Here is a 14935-nt window from a genome sequence, read left to right as displayed (position 1 = left end):
ACTACGATATCTAGGCGTCTTCCCCGTTCTCAGACACCGGCAACCACAGGAGCTTTTTCGTAATGAATGGTGCTCCCCAGACACAGCAACAACCCTCAAATACTCAGCAGAAGCAGGCAAAACCACCTCCACCAGGCCCGGCACCACCAGCACCTGCCACAGCTCCCCCCGTTCCTCCAACCAATGCCAGCGCGAATCCTCCTCAGCAAATGAACAACGGGCGTCAGAATGGTCCTGCACATCACCATCATCACCACAACCACCAGCACACTACCAATGGCCAGAACACGGCGGGATCGGCCAAGGGAAAGAAGCGCAATGACGCTCCCATTGACCCGGCCGCGATGTATGAGAGCCTGAAGAACAGGATAGCCGCGTTGGAGGAGGAAGAGGAGCTGGAAGAGGAGGAAGAGCGCAGAATTGGTACGTAGTCCGTCGTCCGCGATGACCATGAGGCTAACTGGCACCCAGCTGAGGAGGCACAACGGTCTGTCAGAGGCATGGAGGAAAATGCTATTCATGCGAAATATGTCGAGTTGGTGCGTCTATATGCTCTCTATTTTGTTACATGGTCTGATAGAGTTATAGTTTGCCGAACTTAAACGCCTAGAGCGGGAGCATGCTAAGGAGAAGCAAAAACTCGTCAAGGACAAGGATGCTGGTGTGCAATGGTCGTTACTCCTTCCGGGTTACACTGCTAAAACTTTTGAAAAGCAAAGAGCCAATTAACTAAGGCCAACCAGACCAAGACCAAGATGGAGAACCTCGCTCGAGAGTTACAAAAGGTATGTTACATTGCGAACCACACTCTTATACCACTTGCTAAAGGGATTCGTTTCTAGGATAATAAACGCTTGAGAGTACGATTGTCATTCTACTCAATGCCTCAGAAAACTAAGACCGCGTTGTAGGAAGACGGAAAACGACTGGCTCAGTGCGTGGAGGATGCACAGGAAGAGGTATGTTAGACTTGTCGAATCCACAACAATCACCCCTACAACCCCGGACAGCTCATGCAAATGAAAAACGACCTCGCCAAACGAGCCGACAGAGCCCGTATGCTAGACCAGAAGTACCGCGAATCTCCAGACATCGTCGTCAAAGTCGTCTGTCGTTACCGCGCCGAACTCTTTTTCAAGATCTCTCGCAAAACCAAGCTCTCGAGGCTAGTCACAGCTTGGACGCTGAGAATGGAAATTAACGGCGGCCGTAAAATCGACCCTAACCTTCCCATTGAAGGAATACTGCCGTCTGGAAAGCTAGATCCTAATAACCCACCCAAGACCGAGATGATGTTTCTGTTCTCCCATCGTGGGCGAAGAATCGAACCTGATCAAACGCCGGAAGAACTTGGGATGGAGGAGGGAGACGAAATCCTTGCGGTTGAAATGATGGATCTTACTCAGGGTGGCTCGGACGAATGGGTATGTGGTCTTGCTTATGTGGTCATTTCCTGGCTATACAATTCATTAAGGACGAGCACGTCGAACCTCGATTGGAGACCTTGAAGAAGAACTGGACTGAGGATCCCGACGAGTGCGTCATCTTTATCACCTTCTCCTTCCTCATGTATATGAAACCTCCGTTTCAGAGCCGCAAAGACGCTAGAAGATATCTTTGACGGGGTGTACGTTTACCACTTTGTTTCCGTGATGACACGGTACCCATGCTGCCGCCAGGGTTCGAGATCGTCTGAAAGAAATCCTTCACCAATACGAGCTACGGGAACGACATTTCGAATGCGTCATCCGGTCCAAAGAGCTGGAGGTTCTGCTATCGCGGGCACGAGCAGCGGAACAAAAGCAGCTGTGTGAGAGCGAGAAGCAGAGAGCGGATCAGTTGAACGAGGAGGTAAGCACATCTCCTTTTCGGTAGACCACCATATAAACTGCATCTTCAGGTCCAAATGCTCAGGCGAGAGCTGGATGAATCCAAGGGAGGACAAGCGGTGCTCGTGGAGCGGCTCTTAGCCTGCTGTAAGGAGGTAAGAGCGTCCGCCTCATCTTTGCTGAAACGAATGAGACGGAAAACGTTTGGTCAGTTCGTTTCCAAGCCTAGCACCGAAAGGATGCAACGATTATTCACATCACTCAAGGAAGAGCTCGAACGCAAAGGTACGAAACCGAAGAAGAGCGCAGATGACACTTCCGGCGGGTGAAGATCCAAGTAAACGTCTTCCTACATGTTTCAAGTCGTCGTACAATGAAAACATCTTTAAACGAATCAATGGGCGTGCGTGATGAATATGTCCTAGGGGGTATTACAGGTATGTGAAGCGATGTCCGTTTATTCTATTATCCAGTGTCCGTGCCTTTATGCACTCCATTAAACCAATGCGTCCAGCTGCTCGACGCTCTCGACAGCTCCGGATTTAGTAAAGGTCTTGCCCTTGACGGATTCGAGACCTTCACCCGCATAGCTGACAAGAGGGGAGATTTCGATCTCGACACCATCTGCCACCTTCGCACCGGCGCTCTCCAAGAAGCGCTTGTGTTGAGCCAAGAGGTCACGTCGACTGGTCTCTGGATCGTCCGAGCCAGTACCAGGAGCGTTCTTGAGAGGGCTGAATTCCTCGTGTCTGTCAACCTCCAAAACAGAGAACCGTTCAGTGAACGGGAAGACGTCGAAGACGAAGAGTTCCAGCTTCATGCCGTTAGGCTTGCTTGGTTTGATGAACTCGCCGGTCTCCAAATTGGTGTGGGGAATCTTCTTGCGCGCGATGTGGAAGGCGAGCTCGTCCTCGAACTCTTGCACTCGCTTCAAGAAGGCAGTGGTGTAGAAGTGGTTGGCAATGTTGCCGGCACGGAAAGCAAGCTCACCGGTTTCAGGGTCTCGCCTCTCGGCCTGTTCCTTTGAGATTTCCGAGTATTCCACAACGCTGAACTTGCCTCCGCGCAAGGCAACGACGCCCACGGATTCGGCTGGTGAGGTCTTGGGTACAACTTTGGCGGCGCATTCGGCTTGTTTGGCGATGCTGTAACCGAGGAAGACAGGGTCTGCTACTCGAACGAGACAGTTGTCGACACAGTAAGCGTGAACGTAGAGGATCTTGCGATCGGACAGGTCGGAGAGGACGGTGCGATTAGGGTCCTGAGATGAGAGTGGTGAGCGGGTAGCGGCGTATAGACCACCGTTACCATCAGGGGCTACGGCCACACGAGATGGGGTCTCAAGGATCACTTTGCCTTCCATCGTCAGGCAAGGAAGGGTCCCTACGAGAGTCCAATGAGTTCGAGGCCATCATCGATTGACGGACAGGTAAAAAGACGCACCTTGCTCAAAGAAGATGACATTCTTGGGATCCAATCCAAAGTAGTTGTTCTTCTTGAAGAATTCTTCAGTGTCTGGGCGTGTTGGGCCACTGGTCATAATGTACCACGGGATGACCACACTGCCAGTCGGCTTGCCCCTTTCTTGTGCGGCAACCTCCTGGAGGCGTGCAAGACGCTCGGCCTGGTACTGGAATAGTGACTTGTGCGATGGCAAGCCGATATCGTAGCACCCTTTAGGGGCGCTGCTTCCCAATCGCGTTCCCTGCCCTCCGGCCATGAGGAGCACGCCGACCTCATTGCGGGAGATGGCGTCCAAACCGATCTTGCGCCACTCTCTCGCCTTCTCTGCATTGGTGACAGATTCGGAAGCCTCCTTTGGCAGAGGGCCAATGGATTGTGCTTGCACGCTGGGATCAGTGATTTCAGCTTCGGCGGCGACGGCTTTCTTGAAGACTCGATTGACGCGTTCGATGTCGAGTGCCTGGAGCTGGGCTTGGAGTTGGCTGCGTTCCTGTTCGGTCAACTTCGACCAGAATTTGAAAAGGTGGGCCTGTCCGGCCTCCTCGTAACGTTGCTGGAGTTTATCGATGGACATGGTTGCGGGATGAGCGATAACGACGGTGCTCGCTGTCGCCTGCAAGTAATTTATGGGATGATATGATCAAGAGATCAGTAGGGTTAGGGTCCCGCCAACGTTCGCCCCCCGTCATGACGGTTGAGTCTCTCTTGCTGGGACGACGACGACCCTCGAAAAGTTTCTGTCCGCTGCCTCGCGTTTGGCCGTTCGACGCTGCCGACGACAAGTCCGTGTCTAAGCAAGGTGCTCCTGTCACCACAAGGGGTTCTTCCCTTGCCGGGCTGGCTTGGACTTGCTAGTGGCGGCAGGCCAATATTGACTGACAAAAGGTAATCAGCGAACTCGAAAGGATGTATGATCTTGGCTATTCATTTGGCGCCTCTTGGCCTTGATAAACTGGAGGTAAACGGCTTGTTGCTTTTTTACACTAGCTTTCTCCCACAGGAAGGCTTCTTTCGCATGGAAGGTTATTATGCCGGCCAAGCTATTCGCGTTGCATTCGCATTCATGGGATTTGCTGCTGGAGCTGCCAGGAGTCGCCAGGAGTTGCCGCACCAATTCTCCGCCAAAATTGGAGATCTCACCGTTCGGAAAATCTTCCTGCATCTTCACGTGTGCTGGGAACCTCGTGGCTCAAGATCCAGTGCATACCACATTCAACGATAACTGCCCCGCCTAGCGCCTACACCAATTGAAGGCACCGATTCCGCTTTACCTCATTCACATGGGCTGTCTTGGCCCTCATAAAGCTTGTGTGTAAAGGAAGCTGCCGATCGAGAAGCCAGTCCTCGTTAAAAGGCTTACATACAACTTGCGTTGCCTCCCCACCCCCACATCTCAACCATGCGGCCTTCGCTATCGAAACTCCTCCTAGCCTGTCTCACCTCCTTCGGTGTGGCCAGTGTCAGCGCCCAGAGATGGGGGTTTCCCTATGGAGAGCAGAAGCTCAGGGGAGTTAACCTTGGTGGCTGGCTCGTGACTGAGGTTAGTCGCCGCATTCCACAGTGGAATCACAACGCTGACGAGCCTACCTGTTAGCCCTGGATCACCCCGTCCCTGTTCGATAACACCGGTGACCCAAGGGTCATCGACGAGTGGACGTTTGGTCAATACCTGGACCGAGGCCGTGCACAAGCCATTCTTCGCAACCATTGGGACACGTTCATCACCGAAGCCGACTTTGCTGAGATTGCTGGCGCAGGGTTAGTTCTTCTCTTCATGATATCTCCCACGTCGACTCATCGCCGAGGTCTGAACATAGCCTCAATCATGTTCGTCTCCCCATTGGATACTGGGCCTTCGAAGTTGGCCCAGGAGAGCCATACATTTCAGGACAGCTTCCTTACCTCCAAAGAGCCATTGGCTGGGCGGAGAAGTACGGTCTCAAGGTCATCATCGATCTCCATGGTGAGCTACATGACGTGTTGAACCGACCGAACATCGGGGCTGACATCAACTTCTTAGGTGCTCCTGGCAGCCAGAATGGGTAACCTTCTTTCCTTTTTTGAGCATAGGCCCTCGCTGACGGTCGCTCAAGCTTCGATAATTCAGGCCAAAAGATGGACTACCCGTGAGTTAACTGCAAAGTTCAGATGGGGCATGCCTTGATGAAGTATCTCTAGAACCTGGCACACCAAGCAATCTAATGTCGATCGCACGAATGCCGTAATCAAGAGAATCGCAGATATGTTCAAGGATTCGACTGCTGTCGTCCCCATGATTGCGCCTTTGAACGAGTGGGTGATACATGCTGTTATTCTTTATATTCTCAACTAACCTTTGAATAGACCTGCTGGATATCGTGGAGATGACGTGCTGCGAGTTACCCGTCAGGTAAAGCTGAATCCTCGGATTAACACGACACACTGGGCTCACCTGTACATCACAGTTCTGGTACGACAGCTACGGTAACATTCGGTCAGTTGTCAGTCCTTGTCGACGATTCTCCCGTTTATTGACACCGCCATGATTTAGCTATCCCTATGGCAGCGCAAGGCAGAGCGACACTGTCGTCATGATCTCCGATGCGTTCCAGCCTCTGAGCTATTGGAGTGGATTCATGGCTTATCCTGGATTCGAGGGGGTTATGATCGACACTCACCACTACCAGATCTTCAATGATGAGGTAAAGTGTCATGGCTTCTTAGGATGTCCGTCCGAGGTTTAACGCGTATTTGCAGCTCAACAGGATGAGTCCTGAACAGCACATTCAAATGGCCTGCAGCAGGGGAAGAGAACTGGCCGCTTCTCATCTCTGGATTGCCGTTGGCGAATGGTCTCCTGCTCGGACTGACTGTGCCAGGTACCTCAACGGTCGTGGCGTTGGCAGTCGCTTCGAAGGAACATACCCTGGCTCAAGCCACATCGGCAGCTGCCGCAGTTTCACTGGCCCTGCATCCGGATATAGCCAAAGCTACAAGAACTTCTTGCGACAATTCTGGGAGGCTCAGACCATCGCATTCGAGAGGGGCGGTGATGGCTGGATTCAGTGGACCTGGAAGGCGGAGGAGGCTCACGAGTGGTCGTATCAGGCTGGGTTGAGGAACGGATGGATCCCAAGGAACCCGACTGACAGGATGTACCCCAACATCTGCGGCTGAAGGCTGATTTTCTGATATAATTCTCTTTCCTATATACTTACCGTAGATCGTAAGCGCACTACCCAGGGTTTCAATAAGCAAGTAGAAACTATTCCATGGCTTTTCACAAACTCGGGGATAGTGGGAAAGCGCCGCTACGTGCGGTTAAAATTCTTGGCATCAGATATGAACCAAGTGGCATCACTCGACGCTCTCTAAAGTACTTGCTCGCCTCCGCAATATCTTCTGAAACTCGCTCAATTCCCAAACCATTCGGTCTGTCGCCTGTCGAGCTAGTGGACCATGAAATCTTTCAGATCTGGGGAACCAAGGATTTCATGGTCAGCCACCAGAGCCCCCTGTCTCGGTATTTAAACCAAACTGAACAACGATCGGATGGCCTCTGCTTTCCCCCCTCGCCTCACTTCACGCTCTTTACCAGCTATCGACTGCCGTCATGCGTCGAACATTAGTCACTCTTTTAGCCGCCGTTCTTTCTCTCGTTTCCCTGGCCCCCATGGCGTCGTTCGCCTACACCTGGGGGTTCCCGTATGAATCTCAGAAGATCCGGGGCGTCAACCTGGGTGGCTGGCTTGTCACTGAGGTGCGCAACTCGAGAATGCCTCTCCTGAGTTTCAAGGCTTTCGTTGACACTGGGTCCTTTTCCAGCCCTGGATCACGCCTTCGCTTTTCGACAATACCGGTGACCCACGTATTATCGACGAATGGACTTTCGGTCTTTACCAGGATAAGGACAAGGCGTACACCGCGCTCAAGCAGCACTGGGAAACTTGGATCACTGAGAAAGATTTCGAAGATATCGCTGCCGCTGGGTGAGCCCATCTTGCGCGTTGAGTTATCATGGTAAAATCTTACTGACGGTCTTTCTCAGGCTGAATCACGTCCGCCTCCCCATCGGCTACTGGGCGTTCGAGGTCGCGCCGGATGAGCCGTACATCCAAGGTCAACTTGAATACCTCGACCGAGCGATTACTTGGGCCCAGAAATATAACTTGAAGGTCATCATTGACCTGCATGGTGCGTCACATAGCCTCCACCCTTTGACCACCAGTTCCCAACATTATGTCCTGCGTAGGCGCGCCTGGCAGTCAGAATGGCTTCGACAACTCTGGCCAGAAGATGGACTACCCGTACGTCTACCTCAGATCCCTGCCATCGCGTCGCATGCATATCTGACAATCGCTTTTACAGTACCTGGCATACAAAGCAGAGCAACGTCGACAGGACCAATGCTGTCATCCAACGAATTGCAGACTTGTACAAAGATAGAACTGGAGTTGTCCCAGCTATCGCACCTCTCAACGAGTACGTACCACGGTAGCTCGTGACATCTTGAGCGTAGTGATGAACGTTGGTGGCAGGCCTGCTGGTTTCTTCGGAGCAGACGTTCTGAGTGTTACCCGCCAATACTGGCTCGACAGCTACGGTAACATTCGTTACCCTTACGGCAACGACGCGACGAGCAACACCGTCGTCATCATCCACGACGCTTTTGAGCCCACTGCAAACTGGAAGGACTTCATGCCCTATCCTCAGTACGAAGGTGTCATCCTTGATACCCATATCTACCAGGTCTTCAACAACGATGTGAGTTAGCCCTGCTCCATGAAGACCTTTTCAAAAGTCCGTTAGTATTGACGGTTCGAGCAGCAAGTTGCTTGGTCGGAAGATCAGCACATCCGCGGTATCTGCGACCGTGCCAGCGCCATGACGGATTCCGGGATGTGGACTGTCGTCGGCGAATGGTCTCCAGCAAGGACCGATTGCACCAAATATCTGAATGGAAGAGGCATTGGCAACCGCTATGAGGGTACCTACCCTGGATCGACCCGCGTCGGCAGCTGCGAAGGGCTTACCGGAGATGCTTCCTCCTTCAGCGCAAGTTACAAGACGTTCTTGAGGAAGTTCTGGGAGGCACAGACTATCACGTACGAGAAGGGTCAGGGTTGGATCCAATGGACGTGGAAGGCCGAGCAGGCAGACGACTGGTCTTACCAGGCCGGTCTAGAGAATGGATGGATTCCTAAGAATCCTACTGACCGACAATACCCTAATATCTGCGATTAGGATCTGAATAGATACCCCCTACACGCTATATATCTAAACCATACTCTAATGTACGTAAAGTCCTGGTAAAGGGACGTCCGTGAATTGATTCTCTGTTCTAATTTCCTTGTCTGCGTCGCGACGTATCATAGCGTGTGGCGGGAGGGAATGACTGTGTCCTATGAACTTGGAGGATGATGAAGGCAAGGCCAGTCAGTTGGGTATCATCAGTAATAATGTTCTACCATATACAATAATCTATATCAAATTAGTAAATCGTGCGAGTTGTGCCTTTACGAATCAGCATCCTGGTCTAGGTGTCCAAACTTGGCTTTTTTGTAGAGATTGAGGATAATGTCGTTAGCGGTTAGTGTGATAATTCTGCATGGGCCAAAGTCAGCTTCTGCGCACGTCAAGACAACAATGAACTCATACGTGTGGGGCGCAATTCTCATGAAGTGGGCTGTTGAGCCTTTATACCAGCCTCGCACACCCTCTGTTTTGAATGTCTTCCAAAGACAGTCCAACGGGTTTTTGTACAAGGCACCCCGCACCCTGCCGTCTGGACCAATCACGGTTGGTTGATTGTAAACCCGCGTCAAAGCCTGGAGGGGGAAGATTAACCCATTGCACATCCACCATGACAAAGCAGTCCGACAAAACTTACCGTGTCCGCGGGTTGCATGACCACAAGCTGAGAGAGAAGATCATGAACCGATTGTCGTTCGGGAATGTGGAACAAAATGCTTACAACACATGCACCGGAAACCGCGCTGCTGACAAGGAATGTCCATGTGCTGTTTTCTGGGAGAATGTTGTTCTTTACCAGCGTTCGCTTAGTGAAGTTGTAGCTGGGTAGTTGTACCTAACGAGTAACGGAGTCATTAGACAAACGAGCTGATGAAACAACAGTCGCCTTACAGAAGAACCCATGGATGTTCTCAGAATTGCAGCATCGACGCCTCTCACGAGACCACGGGGACCCTCGGCTTTGAAAATCGTAGACAGAGCGTGAAGAGAGCTCCTGTATTTGTGTTGGGTTCCGACCGGAAGTGAAGGCGAATAAGCCTATGGGATGCAGAGTGAGTACCGAAGATAATTAGCCAATTAAAGTAGTACCTGCATCCGTGCTTTCACCAAGAACAGCGGGTTTCCGAGCGTAGCTGCAGCGATGATGAAAACGCATTTCGAGGTCTACCGGCGATGTAGCGCACCTCCAACTGCTCCACTCGAGGCACCGGCGAATACGGATGTCATGACCACTTGGTCTGAAGGAGCCCATCCCAGAAGACTGTTTGCAGCCAGTCGAAACGGTTCATAGAAGCCTAGGGTAACTCATTAGCAGCGGGCTATAGGCCCTGGGCACGGCTAGATCCGCACCAAGTCGAGACCCGTTCAGGAGGATCTAAACAGGGTGTCGTGAGTGCCAATTTCACATTGCGAGTCCCTGTAACTCACTTGATAAACATACTACAGAGACAATCTGTCAGCGATGGAAACGAAGTGACAGAAACCACACCTACTGCAGGACCAAGGCCTCTCTGCAAACCTCGAATGCCTTCATTCCTCCAGGTCTTTTTTAACACGTCCAGCGAGTTGTTGTAGACCCGGACGCCTCCACCTTTTGCCAACTCTCCTTGCAATTGCAACCTCGTCTTTGCGACCTCTGCTGGATTTGATACGGTGACCTGTCAATAGTGTATCAGAGAAGAACGCGACTAGTGGTATTTCCAAGCACATACCGCGATACATGCCGCGATACCGCCACAAATAAAGCCTTCTGCGGTCGATAGAGTACGGGGCTGACTGGATTTTGAAGTTCCGGACATTTGCAAGGAGAGAAAGATGGAAGCAATGAAAGTTTAGCGGAACCCCAGTCCTGGCAGGCAATGAGGTTTGTATCCTTCGGAATTTCGGCGACCTCAACTCTGCGGGGTACACGTGACTCCGATCGTTGATTGCTCCATTTGGCTGGAGCGCCGAAGCGGCCAATCTGGTCATCGTTGCAGCCGTCTCGACCTTGCCCACACCGTCCACGACGTCGAGGACGTCTTTGGCGACTCCGACCACATGTTTTGCCTTTCCGACTGATATCCGGCTGCAGTGCTCACCAGAACAGGCCGTAGTCGACACCAACCGCCTCGACATTCCCAATGCTCAGCAGCACGCGAACGATTGTGGTCGTCGCCGTCGCTGCCATCGTACTTCCAATCACATTTCGCGTCCTGGCATCGCATATTGCTCTTATTATCTTTTCCCCAATTCTGCTACTGCTTCTAGTTCTCTCCTTCATTGCCTGTAACATCTACGTCGGCTACATCCTCGATACCCAACGGAAGAAGACACAGAATCGACTGCAGCAAGCAGCCAGACCGTTTTCCTTTTCCACCCCTGCGGCATGGCAAGCGGTACTCACCAGGTCACAGTGGTCGCAAAGGTCCCAGCAAGTATATCCACCACTCCTAAGAGACTCTCCAGAAATATCCGCAGCTCTTGAAGATATCATTTCCAAGATTATTCGCGACTTTGTCCAGTCCTGGTACAGCAGTATCTCGGACTCCCAGTCTTTCCCGAATGCTGTGAATTCGACTATTCACTCTGCACTGGAGGCATTGTTGGACAGAGCAGCGGCCGTTGACCTCCCCGCGCTGATTGTACGCCGCATCATCCCAAAGATCACAACTCACATCGAGCATTTTCGTCAATCCGAAGTTGCATTACGTGGAGCAGGACTCGAACGACGGTTCACACAATCAGAAGAACTCGACTTACTTCTCGCCGGGCGCTACGCGAACAAAGGCTCCGGCAAGCTACATCCAGCTATCGAGAACCTATCCAGTACCTTCACTAAACAAACAGAAGAGATGCATCTGCGACGTCTTGTGGAGAAGGCGCTGCCTCACCTCTTGCCCGAGAGCGCAAGCAAAAGCAGGGCCGTCACAATGGTTATTCGAGAGATAGTCTCCTGTTCCGTATTATTTCCAGTTATGGATATGATCACGGATCCCGACTTCTGGAATCGGTCGATAGACCAAATTGTAAGCCAGACCATACTTTGACTCGTATTCTGCTGACGAAACCACCAGGCAGGAGCCGCCATCCACCAACAGTACGCAGTCACTTTCTCTTCGATGACCCTTTCCTAACAACACCCCAGGCGATTAATTTCGAAGATTCGAAATGTTTTGGAGGCGCAATCTCCGCGAGCGTTGAGCCGAGTCCAACCCACTGCTCCAGTCAATACTTCGATGCCGGAACGAATAACCATTCGCACCGATGCTCGGCAGTTTGAGTCCTTCCTGCGCAGTATCAGCCGGTGCTCGTCCTTGCTTGACGCTCGAAGATTGAAGAATGATATTGTCGGCGAAATCCGTCGAACACGGATGTCCTTAGGTGCGCTTTCTGTCTCAATAGCATGTCCATGCATTGACCTTGCCTCAGCGAATCACGAGAAAGACGACTGGATCAATGGAGAGAAAACAGAGGATGTTGTTGCTTTTCTGGACCGCCTGTACACCGCGAAACGCAAGGTGGAGGAGCGAATCGTAGTCCTTGGTGGCGGTGGAAAAGACCACTCTGTATGTGTCTGGCACTCGTCGGGTTATCTTTGCTGACACTTGATCCTAGCGACAATTGACCACGATCCCAGATTCGACGAAGCCCAGAGTTTCCCTCCGTGACATTCTCCGGAATCCCGATTCTTTATCCTATTTCATGGAATTCATGGATCGGCGAAACCGGTCTTTGCCCGTCCAATTCTGGCTCACAGTCGAGAGTTTCAAGAATCCGCTTGAATCCGTGGAATCCGATTCTTCCGGAGACGAGGAAGAGATCATCCAGGACCCGGAGACGTTTGTAAATGTCAAGGAAGACATTTCAATGATCCACGACCTCTACTTCGCCGGCCCTTCGGTCTCCGAGGCGCTCTCTTCGATATCCCGCAAGCACATTGACAACATCCGCAACTTCATTCTTGAATCCGATCCTTCTCCTGTAACTCAACGCAAGGTTCGCCGAAGTGTTCTCCTTGCCCAGCGGCAGGTGGAAAAGGACATGGTTGAACAGGACTTCGAAGAATTCGAAAGGTCAGAGCTCTGGTTCCGGGCTGTAGCCGATGCCGGTTTTTCTAGCCAGGATAAGGAACCAGACCATTTCGAAAGCTCTGGAGCTTCAGGCGATTCGGACGGTCGCGTCTCACTGGCTTCTGTGACCGGAATGCCTCCCAAAGTTCCACTTCAACCCCGAGCGTCAAAGAATGATCTCACCATATCACATCCTGTACAGCGGCAGGTTAGTACCGGCTCTTCTCGTTCACTGCCAACCCAGTCCAATATCGAGGTCCTCATGTCCCCCATCCTTGACAACTCTCCTGATGACTCGCGGACACCACTTTTCAACGACCCAGAGGATGCTGCTCAGCGAGAGGAACAAAAACGCATGGAGGCGATCCATGCGGCTCTCACAGACATTATGGCCCTCGAGCAGGAGCGCAAGGAAACGCCTCGAAATGATTCACCGCCTCTGTTCGGTAACCCGTCTCCAGCTCCCAGCCTTCGGAAGAATCGCACCAGGGAAAGGATGTTTGATGACGTCCCAGTGGACCATGAAGAAGATGAGGCAGAGTACGGCGAAGGGGAGGAAGGGGAAGGAACCACCGAATCCCGACGCTTCCAGCTGGCAGCACCAGGAGACTTGCAATTGTCGTATGAAATTGCTCGTTTGGCGGACAAGATTACCAACCTCAAAGCGCAGGAGGAGATGTTGGACACCTTGATCAAGAAGGCCGAATTGACGGGCGATAACCAAGAGCTCATGCTATTGAAGAAGTCGAAGAATGCGATGAACAGGGATCTCCGAGAATTGGAGTTCCAGAAGCAACAATACGAGCAACAAGAGTCCGCAAACAAGCTGATCTCGGAGCGCACACGGGTGTCTATTGCGAGTTCAACTGTGGCGGAGGAAGATGGCAAGTCTGTTGTTCGGTATCTCATTGAAATCCAGCAGTTGGCCATGGATGGGAGCTTCTCGTCGGGGTGGGTTGTCGCAAGGAGATATAACGAGTTCCTCAATATGCACAACAAGCTACGGGAGCGATATGTGCTCGTCAAAGGCCTTGATTTCCCTGGCAAGCGTCTTGTCCCTAACCTATCCAACAGTTTCCTGGATAATCGGAAACAAGCGCTCGAGAAGTATCTTCAGGCAGGTTGTCTTTTCCAATCCACTGGACCGAGTGCTGAACTGTAGTGATCAGAGCGTCATTGCGATTCCCGTAGTCTGCGAGAGTGCAGAATTGCGTGCTTTCCTGTCTCGAGATTCTCCCTTTACCGCCTCAGGACCCGACACCCTCACCACCTCCAAGACTGCCAGCACCTTTTCGGGAACCGACCTCGTTCGCAACGTATATCGCTCAGTGGCTGAAAGCATCGACGACATGTTCTTTGGCCCATCCATGCTCGACGTCATGATCCAACGTTTGACAAGGCAAGCCGCCGAGTTTGCTGGCATCGTTGGTTCAGGCGTGAATGATGAAGAACTAGTTGCGCAAGCGCTCAATGCAGCAGGCAAATCCGCCCCAGAAACCACGCTACTCCAACTCTCTGGCGACCTCAAGCCACTCGAAGGGGAAAGCAGTACCTCTCTCTTCTCGGCTCCCATTTGTGATCTTGTATTGGCGGTCTTCGAACTCAATAAGCAAAACAATTGGCTTCGCAAACAGGCCATTGTCATCATTTTGCAACAGTTACTTGGAGGAACGATCGAGAGGAAGGTTCGCGAGACGGTTAAGGATGCTCTCAATGATGCTCGAATCATGAGATACCTCGATATCTTCCGCGACAGCATGTGGCCCGGTGGTAAACTCAGAGGGCCTAGCGTTCCCCGAACGACAGAGGAAAAGATCAGGACCAGGGATGAAGCCAACAGGAAATTATCTGCCCTTGTACCCGGTAAGTACAACATACTTCGAAGATTTACTGCGCAGCCGTTGACTATAAATTCTAACATAGATCTGGCCGCTAATATGATCGGAAGGTCTAATGCGCGCCGAGGAGCACGACGAATGTTCGCCGTGCTGCAGAATCGACGTCTCAATCAACATATTGCCTATACTATTGTTGACGAGGTAGGTCAACGTCCACTCATTTTTGAGTCTGCACTGACTCTGCCGCCAGGTCTTCGAAGCCATGTTCCCCGAATGCGCATCGGGGTAATCACTGGGCCTAACAGACTAGTCAACCTCTCGACCTACGTGACATGGACACCACTGTGGTCACTTACATCGACGAGCATGGCTTCCTCGACCACAGGTTGCACCTCATCCGCTTCGACCTTTTCTTCCAAACCATTTCCCGACACGACCACGACACTTGGATCGGACTCATAACTGTACAACATTTTAATGAACTTATGACCAATTAACGACCAAATGAATGAATGACTGA

The 14935-nt window shown here is 51.8% G+C and overlaps 6 protein-coding genes across 6 annotated transcripts; 4 read left to right on the top strand and 2 right to left on the bottom strand.

Annotated features, from left to right (window-relative positions):
- Nucleotides 1-62: 62 nt before the first annotated feature.
- On the top strand, nucleotides 63-2217 carry CC1G_06566 (hypothetical protein; the record flags this gene model as incomplete). The annotated part of the gene is made up of 12 exons (XM_001829177.2): nucleotides 63-423; nucleotides 472-539; nucleotides 589-661; nucleotides 715-785; nucleotides 843-860; nucleotides 912-959; nucleotides 1011-1424; nucleotides 1475-1536; nucleotides 1592-1627; nucleotides 1680-1851; nucleotides 1901-1984; nucleotides 2042-2217. 12 exons carry the CDS (start codon nucleotides 63-65, stop codon nucleotides 2156-2158), a joined length of 1524 nt encoding a protein of 507 aa, XP_001829229.1. The 3' UTR covers nucleotides 2159-2217.
- Nucleotides 2218-2325: 108 nt separating this feature from the next.
- CC1G_06565 (UDP-N-acetylglucosamine diphosphorylase) lies at nucleotides 2326-3867 on the bottom strand (the record flags this gene model as incomplete). Its single annotated transcript, XM_001829176.1, has 2 exons — nucleotides 2326-3212; nucleotides 3273-3867. The coding sequence occupies 2 exons, from the start codon at nucleotides 3865-3867 to the stop codon at nucleotides 2326-2328; spliced, it is 1482 nt and encodes a 493-aa protein (XP_001829228.1).
- An 825-nt stretch (nucleotides 3868-4692) lies between these two features.
- CC1G_06564 (exo-beta-1,3-glucanase) lies at nucleotides 4693-6449 on the top strand (the record flags this gene model as incomplete). The annotated part of the gene is made up of 10 exons (XM_001829175.1): nucleotides 4693-4833; nucleotides 4888-5051; nucleotides 5111-5256; nucleotides 5314-5335; nucleotides 5387-5419; nucleotides 5472-5585; nucleotides 5637-5682; nucleotides 5738-5766; nucleotides 5824-5974; nucleotides 6030-6449. 10 exons carry the CDS (start codon nucleotides 4693-4695, stop codon nucleotides 6447-6449), a joined length of 1266 nt encoding a protein of 421 aa, XP_001829227.1.
- Nucleotides 6450-6885: 436 nt separating this feature from the next.
- On the top strand, nucleotides 6886-8516 carry CC1G_06563 (exo-beta-1,3-glucanase; the record flags this gene model as incomplete). Its single annotated transcript, XM_001829174.1, has 7 exons — nucleotides 6886-7032; nucleotides 7098-7261; nucleotides 7321-7466; nucleotides 7525-7579; nucleotides 7641-7754; nucleotides 7811-8036; nucleotides 8100-8516. 7 exons carry the CDS (start codon nucleotides 6886-6888, stop codon nucleotides 8514-8516), a joined length of 1269 nt encoding a protein of 422 aa, XP_001829226.1.
- A 272-nt stretch (nucleotides 8517-8788) lies between these two features.
- Nucleotides 8789-10324, bottom strand: CC1G_06562 (oxaloacetate carrier; the record flags this gene model as incomplete). The annotated part of the gene is made up of 11 exons (XM_001829173.2): nucleotides 8789-8876; nucleotides 8931-9100; nucleotides 9163-9189; nucleotides 9247-9360; nucleotides 9417-9563; nucleotides 9615-9658; nucleotides 9710-9820; nucleotides 9876-9900; nucleotides 9954-9965; nucleotides 10019-10183; nucleotides 10238-10324. 11 exons carry the CDS (start codon nucleotides 10322-10324, stop codon nucleotides 8789-8791), a joined length of 990 nt encoding a protein of 329 aa, XP_001829225.2.
- Nucleotides 10325-10648: 324 nt separating this feature from the next.
- On the top strand, nucleotides 10649-14877 carry CC1G_06561 (structural protein MDM1; the record flags this gene model as incomplete). The annotated part of the gene is made up of 7 exons (XM_001829172.2): nucleotides 10649-11533; nucleotides 11582-11604; nucleotides 11653-11888; nucleotides 11937-12073; nucleotides 12123-13698; nucleotides 13769-14440; nucleotides 14501-14877. The coding sequence occupies 7 exons, from the start codon at nucleotides 10649-10651 to the stop codon at nucleotides 14875-14877; spliced, it is 3906 nt and encodes a 1301-aa protein (XP_001829224.2).
- Between the last annotated feature and the right edge of the window lie 58 nt (nucleotides 14878-14935).

Source organism: Coprinopsis cinerea, assembly GCF_000182895.1.
Source record: "Coprinopsis cinerea okayama7#130 chromosome 1 map unlocalized cont3.1, whole genome shotgun sequence".
Classification (NCBI taxonomy): domain Eukaryota; kingdom Fungi; phylum Basidiomycota; class Agaricomycetes; order Agaricales; family Psathyrellaceae; genus Coprinopsis; species Coprinopsis cinerea.
The sequence above is the reverse complement of the archived record's forward strand: the minus strand, read 5'-3'. Positions and strand labels throughout refer to the sequence as shown.